The sequence below is a fragment of the Arvicola amphibius genome, chromosome 5, assembly GCF_903992535.2.
Source record: "Arvicola amphibius chromosome 5, mArvAmp1.2, whole genome shotgun sequence".
NCBI classification, from domain to species: Eukaryota; Metazoa; Chordata; class Mammalia; order Rodentia; family Cricetidae; genus Arvicola; species Arvicola amphibius.
Window position 1 is genome coordinate 150,364,771 of NC_052051.1, and position 17,457 is coordinate 150,382,227.

Here is a 17,457-nt window from a genome sequence, read left to right on the forward strand (position 1 = left end):
CAGAGACAGGGCTCAGATATTTATTTTTAAGTGATCTAAGAAGTATAACCTTCAAAAGCTAACTCATCCTGCTGTGGCTGTGCAAGTCTGTAAGGCTAGGTCTCCCGAAACCGGGGCAGGAAGGGTCCCTGTGTTTTCCTACAGGGAGGCAGCTTCTTCTTCGTCTCTGGTTCTGATGAGCTTGAACATTCTGGCAAATCCCTGGAGCTGGTGGTTTCCACCTTACCGACTACAGGCTCATCTTCCTCCTTCCTCCTCACCCCAGGGTACAGAGACCTTGACTTTCCCATGTGATCGATGGCTTGCCACCTCTGAGGATGACAAGAAGACCATCCGAGAACTGGTCCCTTACGACATCTTCACTGAGAAGTACATGAAAGATGGGTCCTTACGACAAGTCTACAAGGAAGTGGAGGAGCCTCTGGACAGTAAGTCACACGGGATAGGTGGCCTTTGTCACACAGCTCCAGGACCACATCCCTTCTCACAGAACACCAGCCCCTGCCAGGTTGAAGCATCCTCACACACAAGGATGGTCTATGTTATCCCTGGGAAACTGAGGCTCATAGATGCTATGTAACTTGCCAAGTTCACACAGCTGGTAGATGGCAGGCCAGTCCTAAGAGTCTTGCCTGTTTCACTGCAAGCTTTGTGCTCAAATCCCTTCCTACTTCTACAGCATGGTACATGCCAACAGATCACCCCTACATGCTCAGTTTATTTGGCCAACACTTGGTGTAGTGTGATCCCATCTACTGTTACAGGACAATCTAGGGCTGGAGTGTAGCTCAGTGGGAGAGTATTTGTCTAATGTAGGAACCTCTGTTTTGAAACCCTGTACTGTAAAAGATTTATTTTTAAGACAGAAAAACAAGGTAGAAATATCCCAGCAAGGCATGTTTCTGGGGGTTAGGTCAGCTTCTGGATCTGTCTAAGGTCATGGGATTTTGTTTCCTGCGTGAACTCGTCACGATCATCCAGGGCTGTTATTTCTAGGCAGTATTTGAATCATCCTGACCACCCACTTCTTGCGTTTCTTCCTGCCTTTGGTCTCAGTGACATCACCATATTCCGGTTATCTTCCTGTCTCCCGAAATAGTCTGCTTAGTTCTAGGTCCTTTCTTGTGCCCACTGGCATTCGAGGTTCACTCCTCGGCTTTCTCTCCTCACCGCGCTGTTGCACAGGCATGTGCATGCACACGCGTGTGCCCTTCCTTTACCCCAGGGTAGCACTGCCCGCGTCACTCCCTATGCTGCTCAGCTCTGAGGAAACCTTAACTATTTGATAATCAGCGTCATTTCTAAAAGTCTCTACCACTGATGATACACACATGACGCCCACCGTCCTCTCCAACTGGGCTGTCTACACAGACTAGAGAAGCTCTGGGAACTTGGAAAAAACAATCCAAATTTATGGTATAATAGCTTTGGAAAAGCTGGAGTAAAACCCAGGATTCCAGGGAAACCTAAGATTCTTATAGGAAGCTGGTGGAGGCAGGGCACAGATCTTCCTGCTGCAGAGAGTCCAAAGACAAGAGGTAAACATATTTCCATTTTATATAAAACAGTGACAGCCCCTGCTTTCCTTTAATCTGAACCATCTTGCCCAAGAGTGGATCTCTCTCCATCCATATCCCTTGCTCTGAATATCCTTTGCTGTTCAGTCTGGGAGATGTGTCTCTTTTCTGCTTGGACCCCAAGATGCACACCCTGTGCTGCCGTTCCCAGCAACACTCTTGAGATGTTCTCTATAAACCATACTCCACAGAACCCACTCTGAGGTTTCTAAGGAAACACCTCTTCCCTGACAAACTGTGTGGCCTGGGTGGGACGAGAGGGAGGAGGATCCAGAAATAGCTGGATCCCGCATACCCATATTGCTCAGCATCGGAGGCTGAATTGGTTTTCTTAATTCCCAAAGGAGCAGAAAAGCAGCGGGAGGTGGATTGGGGTTGTTAGAAGACCATTCAGTCACAGCCCCAAGGACACGGCATCCCAGTCCAGGGCAAGGGCTCCTAGAAAAGGCGTCCTAACAGGTCCACCCACCCGAGATAATTTCAGATGTGGAGCAGGCTTGAATGTAGTCAGAATGATGGGGGTGACGGGGAGAGGACAGTCATCAACTGTTTCGTCTAAGCTGTGACAAGATTCCTAATGTTGTCTCAAGTTGGTGTTGGCCCGACAGACTTGGGTAATGCTGTCTCTTTTAAGCAACACAGAGACAATTTCATCATCAGCTGTGGAGGCCCACGGCATGCTTGCTGGTTCTGCACCATGCTGAGCAGAGCGAAGCCTGAGCAAATGGTCCCTGACTTTTGTCTGTATCAGAGGACACAGCTCTGTCCATCAAGTCTCATACAGCAACAAGGGACTTTGGAGAATGAGTGGCTATGAAGAGGCAGGGGGAGGGGAGGGAGGGTTTGAAGAAGGAGATGGGTACCAGTGGGATCAAGTACCACTCAGACCCATGAGTTTGTGGTGTCAGAGTCTAGTCTCAGTGGAAGTAGACCCTGGTGACAGGAGATGGAAATTTGAAGCACAGGGACCTGGGTTGAAGATAAAGATCCAGGAGGTCAAGGAATACAAACATAGGCTGTGTGAAATGAGAGAAGAGGGTTGAAGGTGGAGCTAAAGAATTTAGTGACTATGGGCTGAGTGGAAGATGAGGAACCCAAGAAAGCCAGAAGGCAGCATGGTGCTGTGAATCCAGAGGAGAAGAAGGGCACACAGGGAACCATGGGTGGATGTGAACATGTCTGTAACCGTGGGTACAAGCTGCCCACAACACACTGATTTGCCTCATTGAGTTAGAGGTGGCTGTGGGCCCACTTGCAGGGGCTGGAAAGAAAGCCCATCTCAGTCACTGTAGGAAAGACAACCATTCTCTAAGGTCGTGTAAGAACCTGAGGTTCACAGGAATGGCCCGCAGACCAGGGTAGGTCTCGCACTGCCCTGGTTCTCCTGCCATGCACTGCCATTGCGCTCTGGGTCTGTGCCAACACTCAGCATCATTTCTCTGGGTGACCAAAAACAGGGCTTCAGGAAACCCCCATCCTCCCAGTTTCCAGCCACTGCTCTAAAAGTGTCCTCCCCATCCTGTTCTCTTAGGGACAATCCAGCCAAGTCCTGTGATCCTTGACCTGAAATTCCAAATTCCCCAGGACAGAGGGCTACAGAGGGGAGAACGAGGCTTTCTGAGCATCTGTAGGAACATATGCATAGCTTGCTTGCCCACAGGTCTAGTGGCTAGGGATGCAGCTGTCTCATTGTAATAGACACCTAGCTAGTAAGCTACCCTTGCTGAGCCACGGTGGCAGAGCAAAAACCAAGACACCATGCTCATTTTCATTCTCCCCAAGATCTTTGTATACTCATCACCCTGATCCTGAGCCCTCCCCCAGGCACCAGAGGACAAAGGACAAGGCACCAGTCACTGTGGCTTTGGAGGAAACAGTTTGCCTGGGGTACTAGGGCAAGGTGAAGAGTACCAAGGAACTGAAGAATAAGTCAAAATAAGTAAAGAAGCATGCATGTGCGCACACACACACACACACACACACACACACACTCCAGTGTATCAACACTAATTAGTTAGATGGGAAGTATCACAGCATAAAGACTCAGTGGTCATAAGTGATGGCATACTTAAGACAGTCTCCTTGGATGCTGTGGGTGGAAGGACTGGGGGCCACTCCAAAAACTCCCATCTTTTGGTTCTCCGAGAGCCTCCTGAGTGCAAAGACCCCATACACTGTGCTGCTGACACTGCCTAGCCAAGCAGAGAAAGGAAGATGCTGCTACTTTGGACCAGACCTTTGTCTACCTGCGAACTCTGCTGGCTAGAGCTAACCTAGAGCTAACCTGCTGTCACCCTTCTCGTCCCTCTGTCTGTCTGCCTGCCCAACTTGATGGGCAGTTGTGTTGTACTCGGTACAGATCTTCACAGGGAACGTTCCTGGGGCGGGGACCGATGCCAGGGTCTACATCACCATCTACGGAGATCTCGGGGACACCGGAGAACGGTACCTTGGCAAATCAGAAAACCGCACCAACAAGTTCGAGAGAGGAACGGTAGGAGAGACGCACTGGATTCATGCCACCTCTCTCCTCTCTAGGTCTAGTCATCTGAATGCCAGGTCTTCTGGTCCTGAGAATGTCTTAGCACTCTGTGGGGTGCCATGCATCCTCCTTTGGGCTTTTGACATTGCTTTTCCTCTGTAAGAACAGAGTGTTCCCCTTTCACAGCTAGTGCACTTCTCTGGGTTCTACATGGGGTGGGGGTGGAGTGGAAGGCAGGCCTGATCTCTAGATTGTCCTCTGTGTGGGGATAGCCTCTTCAGAAAGCCAGCTCACTGTGGGCGGTTCATGCATGTGGAGGTGGGGGCTGCAGGGTGGCAGGGGCTGGCCTGAGACCTGATGAGGGGCCTGGAAACCTGGTTCTGCCTTCTGCTCCCTGTCTGTTTTACCTCTGCTGAACTTAGTTTCCCTGTCTCAACGATGAGGAATCAAATATAAATTGGCTAAAGTGTGTTGTACAGAGCTGAGGCCCTCGGGAATAATGCAGAGAATACTGGGGAGCAGAAGGGCTCCTTTCTGTCACCCAGGTAGACTCACCTTGACCTGGCCTATCTAGTGAGAGCCAAGCGTACTAAGATTCTGGGACTATAAAAAGGCAGGAGAGTCATGTGGCCGGTCAGTATCTGAGGCACTTCTAGCTCTGATGCACTATGATGGACCAGAAGGACAAAATCCACCCAATTGTCCCTTCTATGCCCCTCAGCTTCCCTCTCCCGTCCCTTCTGCATGCCCTGCCGCACCTCCACTGGGCCCCAGTTCCTCTCCGTCATCTCCATGTGCCTGAGTCTACCCCAAACCCCACAGGACAGGGGATCTCTGAGGAGAAGACATGGAGCCAGTCCGGCTGCAGTCTTGCCCATGGCCATGAATGGCAAGCAGCCCCTGCATGGCAGAGAGCCTGACTCTCAGCCAGCCAGACCCCTATGTACTGAAACACCTGCTACTGGTGAGGGGGGAATTAGCTCTGGGACAAGTAGCAGGTATCCTGTAAATGGATCTGTAATGCCTGGTGACCCCATGTTCCAGGCTCATAGAAGCCCTGGCCTGGCTGCTGGGTCCTCAGAGGGCATGTTCCAGCACTCTTGTTAGTCACCTGGATAAAACCGTCAGCCTTTAACTTCAAATTCTTGCTTCTGGCTTGTGAATAATAACATGATCCCCAATTAGACATCTATACTGAGAAAGAGTAAATGTACGTCATCTTCTGCCGGGGAAGATAAACACACACACACACACACACACACACACACACACACACACACACACACGAGAGAGAGAGAGAGAGAGAGAAGAGAGAGAGAGAGAGCACAACACAAGAGACATAACAGTACTTAGGAGAGGGCCTATCTTGCTCTTTCCATTTTAGAAAAATAGAAAGCCAACGAGGTCAAAATGAATTCCTGTGGTGTCCCTGGCTCTATATCAGGGACACATTTCACATTTGATCCCGTACCCAGACAATGGGCTCAGATCACCTGGACTTGGACATTGATTCTAACACTAATTGGTTATGTAATCTTGGACAAGTTACTTAGCATCTCTGTGACTCATAAAACAGTTTGGAATGACTGTGAAAGCCAGCTGAATTAAACCATGAAATACCCAACTGTGCCCAGTTGGCTCACCATGTTGGGCCTTGTTAAGGCTTAGGTGAGCTCCCCTGCCCCCACTTGCCATGGATGCCTACTGTTAATGTCTGGTAAATGCATGGGTATAATAGCAGTGTGTCTCATGTGACTGATGGATAGACTTTTGTTCATGCCAGAGCCTAGGAAAGAATAGGTGCTCGACAAATACATACAGAGAATAAATGGATGAAAATATAAATGAAGAGTGATGTAATCTATTCTCGAGTTTCAGATTCAGCTCCCCACCCCACCCCACCCCACCCCACCCCGCTATAAACAGTCTACCCCATCACATTCGCTATATTTTCTGACTTTGCTGTTTGGAGTTTTGCTCTTTTGTTTTGCTGGGGTCCTTTTGAGACAGGGTCTCACTCTATCGCCCGGTTTGACTCAGAACTCACTGTTTGACCCAAGCCGACCTGGTCATCATGACAGTACTCGTGCCTCCACTTCCCTAGTGCTGGAACTCCAGATATGGGCCACCATGCCCAGTTCTGGTCTTGTCACCCCACAGGAATTGCTGAAGCTGCATCTAGCCCGGTTCCTAGCCATGCAATCCTCAGTTCATTGCTGAGCATCTGAAAGCTTCCATTTCTCTAGCCACTCACTCTGGGAGCCAGGAATCGTTCTTGATGCCATCTTCTTCTCAACACCCGCCCCCCGCCCACATTCAACCCGTTGCCTGATCTGAGAGTCTCCCCATGAGCACCCCCAGATCAGCTAAGGCAGCTCCATCACTGGCAGCCCTTCCTCATCTGTCTCTGCCTTGAATCGAACCTGATCTCCCCAGCAGTTGCCACCAGCTTGCCAGTCAGCCATCCAACGGTAGAGCACTCACTACCTGCTAGATGAGTACTCACCACCTGCTAGATGAGCACTCACCACCTGCTAGCAGAGCACTCACCACCTGCTAGATGAGCACTCACCACCTGCTAGTGGAGCACTCACTACCTGCTAGATGAGTACTCACCACCTGCTAGATGAGCACTCACCACCTGCTAGCAGAGCACTCACCACCTGCTAGCAGAGCACTCACCACCTGCTAGATGAGCACTCACCACCTGCTAGCAGAGCACTCACTACCTGCTGGTGGAACACTCACCACCTGCTAGTGGATCACTCATCACCTGCTAGTGGAGCATTCACCACCTGCTAGTGGAGCACTTACTACCTGCTAGTGGAGCATTCACCACCTGCTAGTGGAGCACTTACTACCTGCTAGTGGAGCATTCACCACCTGCTAGTGGAGCACTCACCACCTACTAGTAGAGCACTCACCACCTGCTAGTGGAGCACTCACCACCTGCTAGTGGATCACTCATCACCTGCTAGTGGAGCACTCACCACCTGCTAGATGAACACTCACCACCTGCTAGATGAGCACTCACCACCTGCTAGTGGAGCACTTACCACCTGCTAGTGGAGCACTCACTACCTGCTAGCAGAGAACTTATGACCTGCTAGCAGAGTTCTTAGCACCTGTTAGTAGAGCAATCACTGCCCATGATCCCCCAGGGATACACAGACCACGGATATCACCAAATCTGCCATGGTTATCTGCAACTTTCAGAACCTGCCTTGCACAGTCTGCCTAGCAAGTCCCCACCAAGCCACTTGAGCCACACTTTCCTCTGTGCCTTTCCATGTATTTTCTCTGAATTCGAGCCCATGTGCCACAGAAGCCCCATGTGGTGCTGCTGTGAGATGTGGCTTCTCCTTTGCCTATGAGGCATAGTACTGGCTAAATACTTCTCATCTTGCCCTTGGCATCTCAGTGGGATGCAGTGGAACTCTACACCAGGGTATTCAAACGGAGATGGAGCTGGCTCTTCTTTGTAGCCACACGCATATCCACTCTGTGGAGAATGTTGTCCCACAGTTGCTCTCTTTCCAAAGGAGTGAGGCCCAGATGGCTTCTGAGTTCCCACTGTAAGCGTTGTCCAGCTGCACACACTCTGTGCACATGTCAAGATCTTCCTTCCACACAGAGGCAGCTGAGTGGAGGGTGTGCTCAGTTTGACTCCGGTGAACTCAGTGGTTACACTTTCTGGCCTGCAGGCATGGGCTAACATTCCTCATCTACATTGGCCAGAGCTTTCAAACATTTGCACAGTTTGTGAGACACTTTCTTCCAAACACTGACAGGCTCATCCCAAGAAAGATCTGGGCAAAGGCAGTTTTCCCCGAGGAGCAGCATACGGGAGTGGACAATATAACGGGGCCAGTGAGGAAGTGAACCATGAACTTGGACCTTAATTTGGTTCTAGAGGGGATCCCCATCTGGGAATGTCTACTCAACCCGGTAATTTTGGAGGATGGGGTTAGAGGAGTTAAAGTGAGGTGTCCCCACCAAGACCCCATGTTTGGACTTTCCAGGCCGACACCTTCATCATTGAGGCTGCTGATCTGGGTGTCATCTACAAGATCAAGCTCCGCCACGACAACACCAAATGGTGTGCCGACTGGTACGTGGAGAAGGTGGAGATCTGGAACGACACCAATGAGGACGAGTTTCTGTTCCTGTGTGGGCGCTGGCTCTCCCTGAAGAAAGAGGATGGGCGGCTGGAGAGGCTCTTTTATGAGAAGGTACCCCAAGGGGTCCTGGGACCCCCATGCAACCACAGCCTCTCGTCATTTTCCTGCCCAGGGAAGATCTTTGGAGCAGAAGGTGCCACCGCTGCAGTGAGACCAGGTTGTGCTTTTCCTTGCAGGAGTACACTGGCGACCGCAGCAGCAACTGCAGCAGCCCTGCTGATTTCTGGGAGATCGCCCTGAGTTCCAAGATGGCGGATGTGGACATTGCCACAGTGACAGGACCCATGGCTGACTATGTTCAGGATGGCCCTGGTAAGCAGAGCAGGGAGCTCTTCGGAAGATGAGCAGGCACAGGGAAACAGACAGGCTGTCACTGAGGCTCCAATGTCACTCACTGATGGAGTGGGTCTTGAGCTTTGTGCTTCACCATGTTCACACGCACAATAGCCCTGTGAGGAGAGCAGGCAGAGAGAAGCCCTCCAAATGGAGCAACGGGTAGAGTTTTGGTGATGGTCTCCTTCATCCACCAGAAGGGTATTTTTCTAAACTTTGCCCTCACCCAGACTCTCAGAACATGATTTCTGGCCAGGTGACCTGGGACAAACCAACAGAAAGTAGGACCAGCGGTAGAAATCTGCCGCCCAAACTGTGATGTTGTATGTACCCGTGTCCAGGAGAGAGGCTCCAAGCTGTTCATTCGGCTCTTAGCCTCTGTGTTTGCTTCCTCCATGAAGCAGTATCCTAACTCTTTGAGAAACTCATTTCACCTATCCCATTTTTGAGATAAGGCTGTGCTGTGTTTATTTCTCAAACATTAAAAAACCCGCCTTCTCCATTTCAGTGTGTGACCATCACGATGCCTCCCTCCAGGAAAGCATGGTGTAGGTCTGTGAGGCCAGCAGAGATTGACACCTCTTATCTACACCCCACCTTCTCGCTGTGTGAAAAATAACAGTCTCCACAAGGCAGCCATCCTGTGATCCCCTGTGGGGACACCATGGGAGCTAACAAGGCCTATATTGGTACAGAGCATCCTGCTAGTGACTCCAGCCAGGAGAGGCTAGTCCAGACAGCTTTCAGAGAGACACACAGCCTAAGCCTACTGCAGCAGGGCCGTGTCCCCTGTCAGCTGGGATGACAGGCCGGGAGAAGGGTTCTTAGCTTGTTGATTCCTGACTGCAAATGACAGGGACCTGGAGACAGTGACCTAAACAACTTCAGCACTTTCCTAGTGTGTAAAAGTTCAAAGCCAAAGCCATCTAAAGCTAATTCAACAGCTCTGGGATGCCCAGAGAGCTATGTTCCTACAGCCCTCACTCTGAAACCTCCTAAAAGGCTCCTACCCTAAAGGCCACCCAGATAACCTTCCACGATGAGAGCCGAAGTGCCAACCATCACATCCACATCCTGGGCAGAATGGATAGAAGGGTATTCCTTCCAGGAGAGCCAGACCTTTAAGACAATTACTCAGAATCCCATGTAGCAATCACTGACTTAGAACCATCCTGAGTGAAAGGAAAATGGATTTTGATTGCCTAGAATCTACATGATCTAAATGAGTTTGCTGACCACACTAACATGGATTGGTTTGGAAACAGATGTCTCTAGAACTTTCCTCAACTGTGTTACAGGTATAATACACTTTTGCTAGTATTCCCCAATTTCCACTCTCTGTGAGACCTTCCTCCTCAACAGTGGTTGGTGTTTCAGGCATATAACCCCTAGACCTGGTGGGAAGTTTCCCTGTACTTCCTTGCCTGATAGGGAGAGATTCAAGTAAGATAATTGACCAATAAGGCTTTCAGAAGCTGACACTCCAGGGGACACAAGGACACTCTCTTGGGTCTTCCCATCAGGCATTACTGACTGACTGATGAACTGAACTTGCAGCCCATCTGGAAGACTTTGTTGTAGTTGGTCTCTGAGCAAGGAAGGAAGGAGATGGATGGCTCTTCCAAGGTCTTTTCAAGTTCCTAAGCACATAGGCTAGTACGTCTGTCCATGGGGCCTGTTGCGAGGTTAGCTCCACCATCTCTTGCAGTGATTCCCTACTATGTGTCGGTGACCACTGGGAAGCACAAGGATGCAGGGACTGATAGCCGAGCGTTCATCTTGCTCATTGGGGAAGATGATGAACACAGCAACCGCATTTGGCTGGATTATCCCCAGGGGAAGCGAGGCTTCAGCTGTGGCTCTGTGGAAGAGTTCTATGTTGGCGGCTTGGATGTGGGCATCATCAAGAAAATAGAGGTGCTGACCCTGAGTCCCCACTATGGTGACTGCCCCTGGGGAGTGAAAGAAACTGGTCAGTGTGTGGGGGGTGGGGAGCTGAGAGTGGACAGAACAGAACAGCGACCTGGAGCCCCTCTGAGTTAGAGGCAGATCTCTAGCTTCCACCATCAGTTGGGGGGCTGGTGACCTCAAGTTCCCCATTTTCTGCCCCTTCAGTAAAGATATCCTGTGTTCTCATTTTCTCATTGCTATTACCAACTTGTTGGTAACTGAAAACACACACTGTCCTGGATCCGGAGTCTAGCTGGGACTTTTTGAGGCCTCCTGAGATGAAAGCAGTGTGGCCCGGCCTATGATATTTTCTTGAGCTTCCTCCCTTTCTCCAAGCCAACTAGCTATTGCCCCGATCCATTCTCTTGCTGTTGTAGGAGTGAGGCCTTCCATTCCTGTCAGCCCCTCCCTTGAGGTGCTGACCCAAACCAGTCAGTGTTCTTGAGCTAGGCCAGTAGGAGACAAGCTCCCTGGCTCCAAACATCTCCAAATTCTCCCATTTTCATAACATCCACATTCTCTCTTAAAGACCTCACCTTATGAGGTCAGGCCCACGCAGGGTGATGTTTTGATTAGCCCATAGACCTGTTGAGTTTCCTCTCCTCCAAGGAAGGTTCTCTGGCCACGAGTGTCCAGCTTATCAGGAGGAAACACTGAGGGTGAGCGCACAAGGCAGGCAGAGGACACTGAGCAGGGAAGACTTCTTTCTCAGCTCTGCCCAGATCCTCACAGGGACGGTGTACCTCACAGCTGGGCCATGACGGAGCCTCCCCTGAGAGCTGCTGGCTGGTAGAGGAGCTGTGCTTGGCGGTGCCCACCCAGGGTACCAAATACATATTACGCTGCAACTGTTGGCTTGCCAAGGACCGAGGCGATGGTGTCACCTCCCGTGTCTTTGACCTCCTGGATGCCATGGTGGTGAACATTGGGGTGAAGGTATGTGTGGGTGTGGGTGTGCGTGTGCATGTGCGTGTGGGTGTGTGTGTGTGTGTGTGTGTGTGTGTACCCAGCAAGCGGGAGACACAGGAGAGATGAAAATGAGGGATGTAAGGGAGTCGCCACTGGGGTACTGACAGAGCTGTAGCCTGGAAAGACGGCTGGACTCAGTTATCTCAAGCCAGGAGACTGTTCTCCTTTGCTCTGCTGCTACGTGACATCAGGGAAGTGTCCTGGTTTCTCTGGGCCTTGCTTTTCTCCTCTGCCACATGAAAATAACATTTTCTTTCACTGCCTGCCCCATGCTCAGTCCTGGCCAAAACCAGTGAGATCACTGACAGTCCCTGAGGAGTTTCGGATGGTACCAGCTCTGCCCAGATGTGCCTTCTCATTGGTGGCTGCACCCACAGCATAGCAGCAAGGGCACCAGGGACTGGGGGCCTCCAGATCTTACAGTATAGCATTCTGGTCACGTGAGTCCCCTTGTAGCTGGGACAGCCGAGAAGACAGGAGTTTTACTTTCTGTCTAATGGGTCACATGGGTTGGGACAAGTTGTGTAACCTCGCAGGTGGTCAGGGTCTGGCAGGAGGGAGGCAGGAGGCAGATAGCCCCAAGACACACATCTAGTTGGTGATCCAGAGGCCTCCTGGTCACTTGACCCTGTGCTTCTCTTTCTCCCAGTCACCCAGCTCTATCCAGTCATGTCACCTGTCAAGGTCCTGTCCTGTGATGGGAGCAGCAAGAGGGGCTGTACTCTGCACCCCAACATCCTCCACAGGAAACCCCCAGAAGGGGAGCAGGGGAGGAGCACCTTCCATAGCACAGACATCTCCCTCTGTGGCCAGATGGATGGTGTGGGTGAGCCTGCTGCTCATCCTGGGCTTCTGCCCTGACCCACTTCCCAGCCTCTGTGCGCCTCTGAGGCACTCTCTGTCTCACACCATGCCCTGCGCAGTCACAGCTCCTCCCAGTTCAGTTTGGGACACTGCAGATCTGCATCCCGCTATTCACAGCGCAAAGAAGGAGGGCTAGCCACTTACCCAAACAACAGCAGGGCCCTCTGGACCGGCCTCTCTCCAGGATACCAGCCAGAGTGACAGGAGCCCTGCTTCTGTCTCTCCTTTGGAAATACTCCAATTACACAAAGAGCCGCGTATCTGTGTATGAAGGGAATGAGGAACACAGGGAATACAGGGGCTGGCAGGGCATGGCCTTGGAAGCTGGTCCAAGCCATAGACACCCTCACTTTGACCTTCCTATGTTTCTTGGCTGTATGGATAAGAGCAAGAAAAGACAAGGTTTCTGCCTGCTCCCAGTAATTCCGCTAGTCCTGCCTGTCCATGCCCCACAATAGTATCCTGTGCACAACACAGCACAGTTCACAGTCTAAGTTTCCCAATCAGCATGGGGATTAGGCTCGAGTAAGACAGAACGTGGCAGGCTTGCCATCTCTCCACCTCTCCCAGACTGGCAGAACTACTTGTTGGTCTGTAGGTGCCTGTTACAAAGGGATGAGTAAGCCCAGAATGAAAGGATCCAGCACGCAGGTGATACCTCCATCCAAGGCTTCCTCTTAAAAAGAGCCACCAAAGTGCCTCAATTCAGACACCCGGAAAGAGCAAGTTCAGCCCCCCTCCAGGGCCTGCTGATAAAGGGAATCTGGCCTCTTAGGAGCAAAATCCCAGCTCTCAAAACTCCCCCGTGGTGTTCCTTGCTTACAGACATCAGGGGCAAGCTGACTGTGGCAGGACGTTGGGGACACTGAGAGTCACTGCAGTACCCTCACATGTATGGCCTTACCATGCACATAGTGCCATGCCATACCCATGACACCACACCATGTGGATGGTGCCATACTATAAACATGTTTGGCTGTACCATACACATGGTACCACAGCACATACTTGTATAGCCATTCCACACACATGGTAGGCCCAGCACCAGCACCAAAGGTATTCGAGCCGCCTGTATATCTCATTACCTGTCATGCGTCATCATAAGGCTTGTCCCCATATTTCTCCATAGAAGGAGCAAGGACAGGACCAGGACATTTGTATCATGTCAAAAGCTATTAGAGGCCAGACATGGATCTGGGTGGAGCTCTGAATGCTTTTAATACATGGACACACATGGATGAGCTCACAGAGGACTAGCGAGAGTCATTGCCTGCAATGCCTCTGTCAGAGCCCCTCCCCCAGCCGCCTGAGTGTGGTGGGGACCAGGAGTGGCCGGCCTGGCTCTGCTCCCTCGGGCATGTACAGTCAACTGTGCTAGATTCTGCTCAGAGCTTCAGGACTTGGAGAGCGAATGTCCTCTCCCTGGGGACACTGAGACGGGTTGTGTGGTTTCGTGGGTGGGACCGAGGGTCAGAAACTCGTTCCTCTCATGGTAGGTGCTTTATGAAATGACAGTCTGGACCGGTGATGTGGTCGGCGGAGGCACTGACTCCAATATCTTTATGACCCTCTATGGCATCAACGGGAGCACAGAAGAGGTGAAGCTGGACAAAAAGAAGGCCAGGTACCCAGAGGGCGCCTGACCCCTCACCCTGATTACATCCCGCCTCCTCTTAACTCTGTCCTCAGCCAGACTGGCTCTGTTCCACCCGCTGCACGCCACGAGGCCTCCTGGCTGCCTTACCGCAGTTGTTCTTTTCTAAGACTGTTCTCTTTCAAAAGCCAGCGTAAATATCCCTCCCCTAGGAAGTCTTCCTTGACTGCCAAAGTCATAGCAATTTTCCTTCCCACCTCAAAAAAGTATTTGATCTTACATGTGTGAGTGTTTAACCTACATGTTATGTTTGTGTACCACTGGGGTGCCTAGTTGCCATGGAGACCAGAAGAGGGTGTTGGATAGTTATAGATAGTTGTGAAATGCCAGGTGGGTGCTGAGGATAGAACCCTGGTCTTCGGGAAGAGCAGCCAGCATTCTTAACTTCTAAACCATCTCTCCAGTCCAGTTCTTGCCTTCTTTGTTTCCCTGTCTGGGTCTATCAAAACTATTCTCCTTGAGGTCTGTGTGGTTGACATTACTGCATCTTGCTCATTTCCTGGTTTGGTTCCATGCACTGTGTGGGTGTGACATGTCCTCAGTGGGAGAAGCAGTGTGCAGGGTGCATGGAATTGTACTTTTGGGACTTTTCTGCATCCAAAATAATTGCAGAATAAAAGTGATCTGTTATTAAAACATTAACAAATGGTTCATGAAGGTGATGATGGTAGCGATGAAGGTGACAGTGGAGCCTGGGCCGCTGAAGCGGTGAGGACCAGGCAGATCTTCCTCCGCACAGATAGAGCAGCCCATCCCAGGGGTCTGGCAAGGACACTCTCCTGCCAGGGCCAGCTTACCAACTTACCGTCTTCTGCTTCCCATCCCCAGGTTTGAGCGGGAACAAAATGACACCTTCATCATGGAGATTCTGGACATTGCTCCCTTTACCAAGATGCGCATCCGCATTGATGGGATGGGGAGCCGGCCAGAGTGGTTCCTGGAGAGGGTAATGCGGTGCCCTCCCTCGTCCCTGCCCTCCTTTCCTCCATGCTATTGGGTTCTAAGTAGCCTTGTAATGCAACCGTCCTGACCTTGGGCTTTGGTGTGAGTCAATCAGTGAATGGAGCTTTGTTTGTGGCTGGTAAGAGCTGAGTTATGGCCAGCGAACACAGCACAGTGGGCAGAGCCTGGGATGGGGAAGATCTGAGATACGAGATACCTGGGAGAAGGGATGTGGAGAAGAAGACAGACTTGAGAGAAGCAGACTTGAGACAGCAAGACTGGGTCGATGGTGGGCTTCCAGTCCCTGTCATACACTGGTTGGTAGCTTCTTTCTTCCTCCCTGCCGTCTCTCTCTAGAGGAGCCTGAGCCCCCCAGGCAGCCAGGCTGTGCCCATCCCTGAGTTCCTGAGCAGGCTGAGGGCATTCTGGGCAGGAACCATGAGAAACTTAGAAAGAGCAGAGCATGAAGTCTTTGTTTGCCTCCATCTCCCCCACCCCCACCACACCACACACTACACACAGCCACAGGCTTCCCTTCTCCCAAGGAAAGAAGGTGTCTGTGTTTCCTCATCACCGCTTGCTAACCTCCCCTGGCCTTGCAGGACAATGACACTGGGGACCAGAGGACAGCCATGACACTCACTGTTACAAAGCAGAGGGCTCCCAGTGCACAGCTCAGCTTGCTATTTTTTCATGAGAACAAATGACATAGATCCACAGTCACACCGGCGTGTTCCTGTGTCTGGGGTCAGGTGACACCACCTCGCACAGTGTGAAAATTGTCTGTAGCTGTGTAAGAAAGCTCCAGAATTGGGGAGCAGAAGATCAGGAGTCAAGGTACAGGCAGGCCATGTGCTCTCCGAAGACTCTGCATAGGGTCTGACCTTGGCTGTCCTCAGACTCTCCCAGCTGGCATACAACACTCTTGCCATGCACACGTGTCTCCATGTGTAAGTTTCCCCATCCTATTTTGTTTAGGACCCACCTTGCAACCTCATCGTATCTGATTACAGCCCTAGCTTAAAGAAGGTCGCATTCCAAGATTCTGATGATTGGGACTTTACTATACACATTCGGGATTGGAGGAACATGATTTAATTTATAAAGCAAATCCTTCTGCAAGCTTGTCCCTCATCCACCAAAGGCCATCTGTCCTGGTTCACCCCAAGCTTCCCTTACCCTGTGTAGCCACTGCAGACTTTCCTTGAACCAACAATATTGCATCCACACCAATGTGGCAAATGTCAGTGTCCTTTCAGGCAGACAATAGCTCCATTCATTTCCTTTTTTCTCACTTATTCAGTCAGTGTTTTCTGCACACATTCAAGGCATTGCTGTGGAATCTTTTCTCAGATAAATTTCCAGTTTCCAGGTCACATGGGACTTTCAGCAAAACCCATAAGCAGAACCCTTCCCACACCCAGAAGTCTGAATCAGGAAGCTTGGGGTGGGCGTTCACGGAATGGTGCTTGGGTAAGAGAGTGTATTTCTATATGGCCCCTCTCCAGATCCTGCTGAAGAACATGAACACAGGAGACCTGACCATGTTCTACTATGGAGACTGGCTGTCACAAAGGAAGGGCAAGAAAACACTGGTTTGTGAAATGTGTGCAGTCATTGATGGGGAGGAGATGATGGAGTGGACCTCCTACACAGTCTCTGTGAAGACCAGTGACATCTTGGGTAGGTTGTGGCCTCCTGCTTCCTCTTCTCTTGCCTTCCAAATCTTGAATCATGACTTGAGATTGGCTTCTGACCAGGGTATTTTACTTCACATAACCTTCTGAAGACAAATCATCTCCACAGTGTGTCCCTTTCTGTGGAGACAGAGTATTAGCTCCCAGTAGTAGCCAAATTGGTTTCTTCCCTGTCCCCTCACAGAAACGGAGAGAATTTCAGGGACACAGCCTTTGCTTGGCTCAGAACCCTGCAGCTTCCTACCACTGCTAATTGCCTCTCACCCAGGGCTATGTGTCTAGCCAGGAGGCAGTGCCTGCTACCTCCCCTCCTCCAGTCAAGACCTCTCTCCAGGGACCATTACAAGGAATGTAATGGCAGACTCGTTCACATTCACCATGGATGACTTATTGATCATGGTGGCTCGCACTTTTAGCAGAGCAGTTTGCCAAAGAGACTGGGCTGTCACCGAGGAAATCTCAGGCTAAGACGTGGGTCAGTAAATCTGGCCGTTTGTTTCCAGCATTCTCCTCTCTTTTCTCCTCATCATGTAACTTTCTCTTTATTCCTTGACGTTCCCAGTGTCCACAGGCTTTGAAGGTCCACTTTTTAGCCCTTCAGAGTGTGCTTTCAGAAAATAATGAAGTTCATTGGTAGCAACAGAAGTGTGACAGAGTGGCCTCAGGAACGCCTCTTCCAAGAGTTCTGGCTTCTTAACAGGGGCCAATGTCTTTCTGAAACACTTCTCTCCCTAGGAACAGGTGCATTTTTGTGCTAAGCATTAATGTTACTCTGAGTGCTGTTACACTAACATTAATTGCAACAGGC

The 17,457-nt window shown here is 50.8% G+C and overlaps 1 protein-coding gene across 3 annotated transcripts in view; it reads left to right on the forward strand.

The window, feature by feature from the left end:
• Loxhd1 (lipoxygenase homology PLAT domains 1) overlaps window positions 1-17,457 on the forward strand; it is a 153,128-nt gene that overhangs the window by 105,289 nt on the left and 30,382 nt on the right. For 2 of the 3 annotated variants that reach the window (XM_038331143.1, XM_038331145.1), the window contains 9 exons: window positions 266-428; window positions 3,917-4,071; window positions 8,082-8,291; window positions 8,417-8,552; window positions 10,282-10,490; window positions 11,274-11,459; window positions 13,853-13,980; window positions 14,839-14,956; window positions 16,461-16,635. In XM_038331143.1, the coding sequence (XP_038187071.1) occupies window positions 266-428; window positions 3,917-4,071; window positions 8,082-8,291; window positions 8,417-8,552; window positions 10,282-10,490; window positions 11,274-11,459; window positions 13,853-13,980; window positions 14,839-14,956; window positions 16,461-16,635 (1,480 nt within the window). The remainder of the gene's footprint in view (window positions 1-265; window positions 429-3,916; window positions 4,072-8,081; window positions 8,292-8,416; window positions 8,553-10,281; window positions 10,491-11,273; window positions 11,460-13,852; window positions 13,981-14,838; window positions 14,957-16,460; window positions 16,636-17,457) is intronic. The other variant, XM_038331144.1, reaches the window with a different exon arrangement.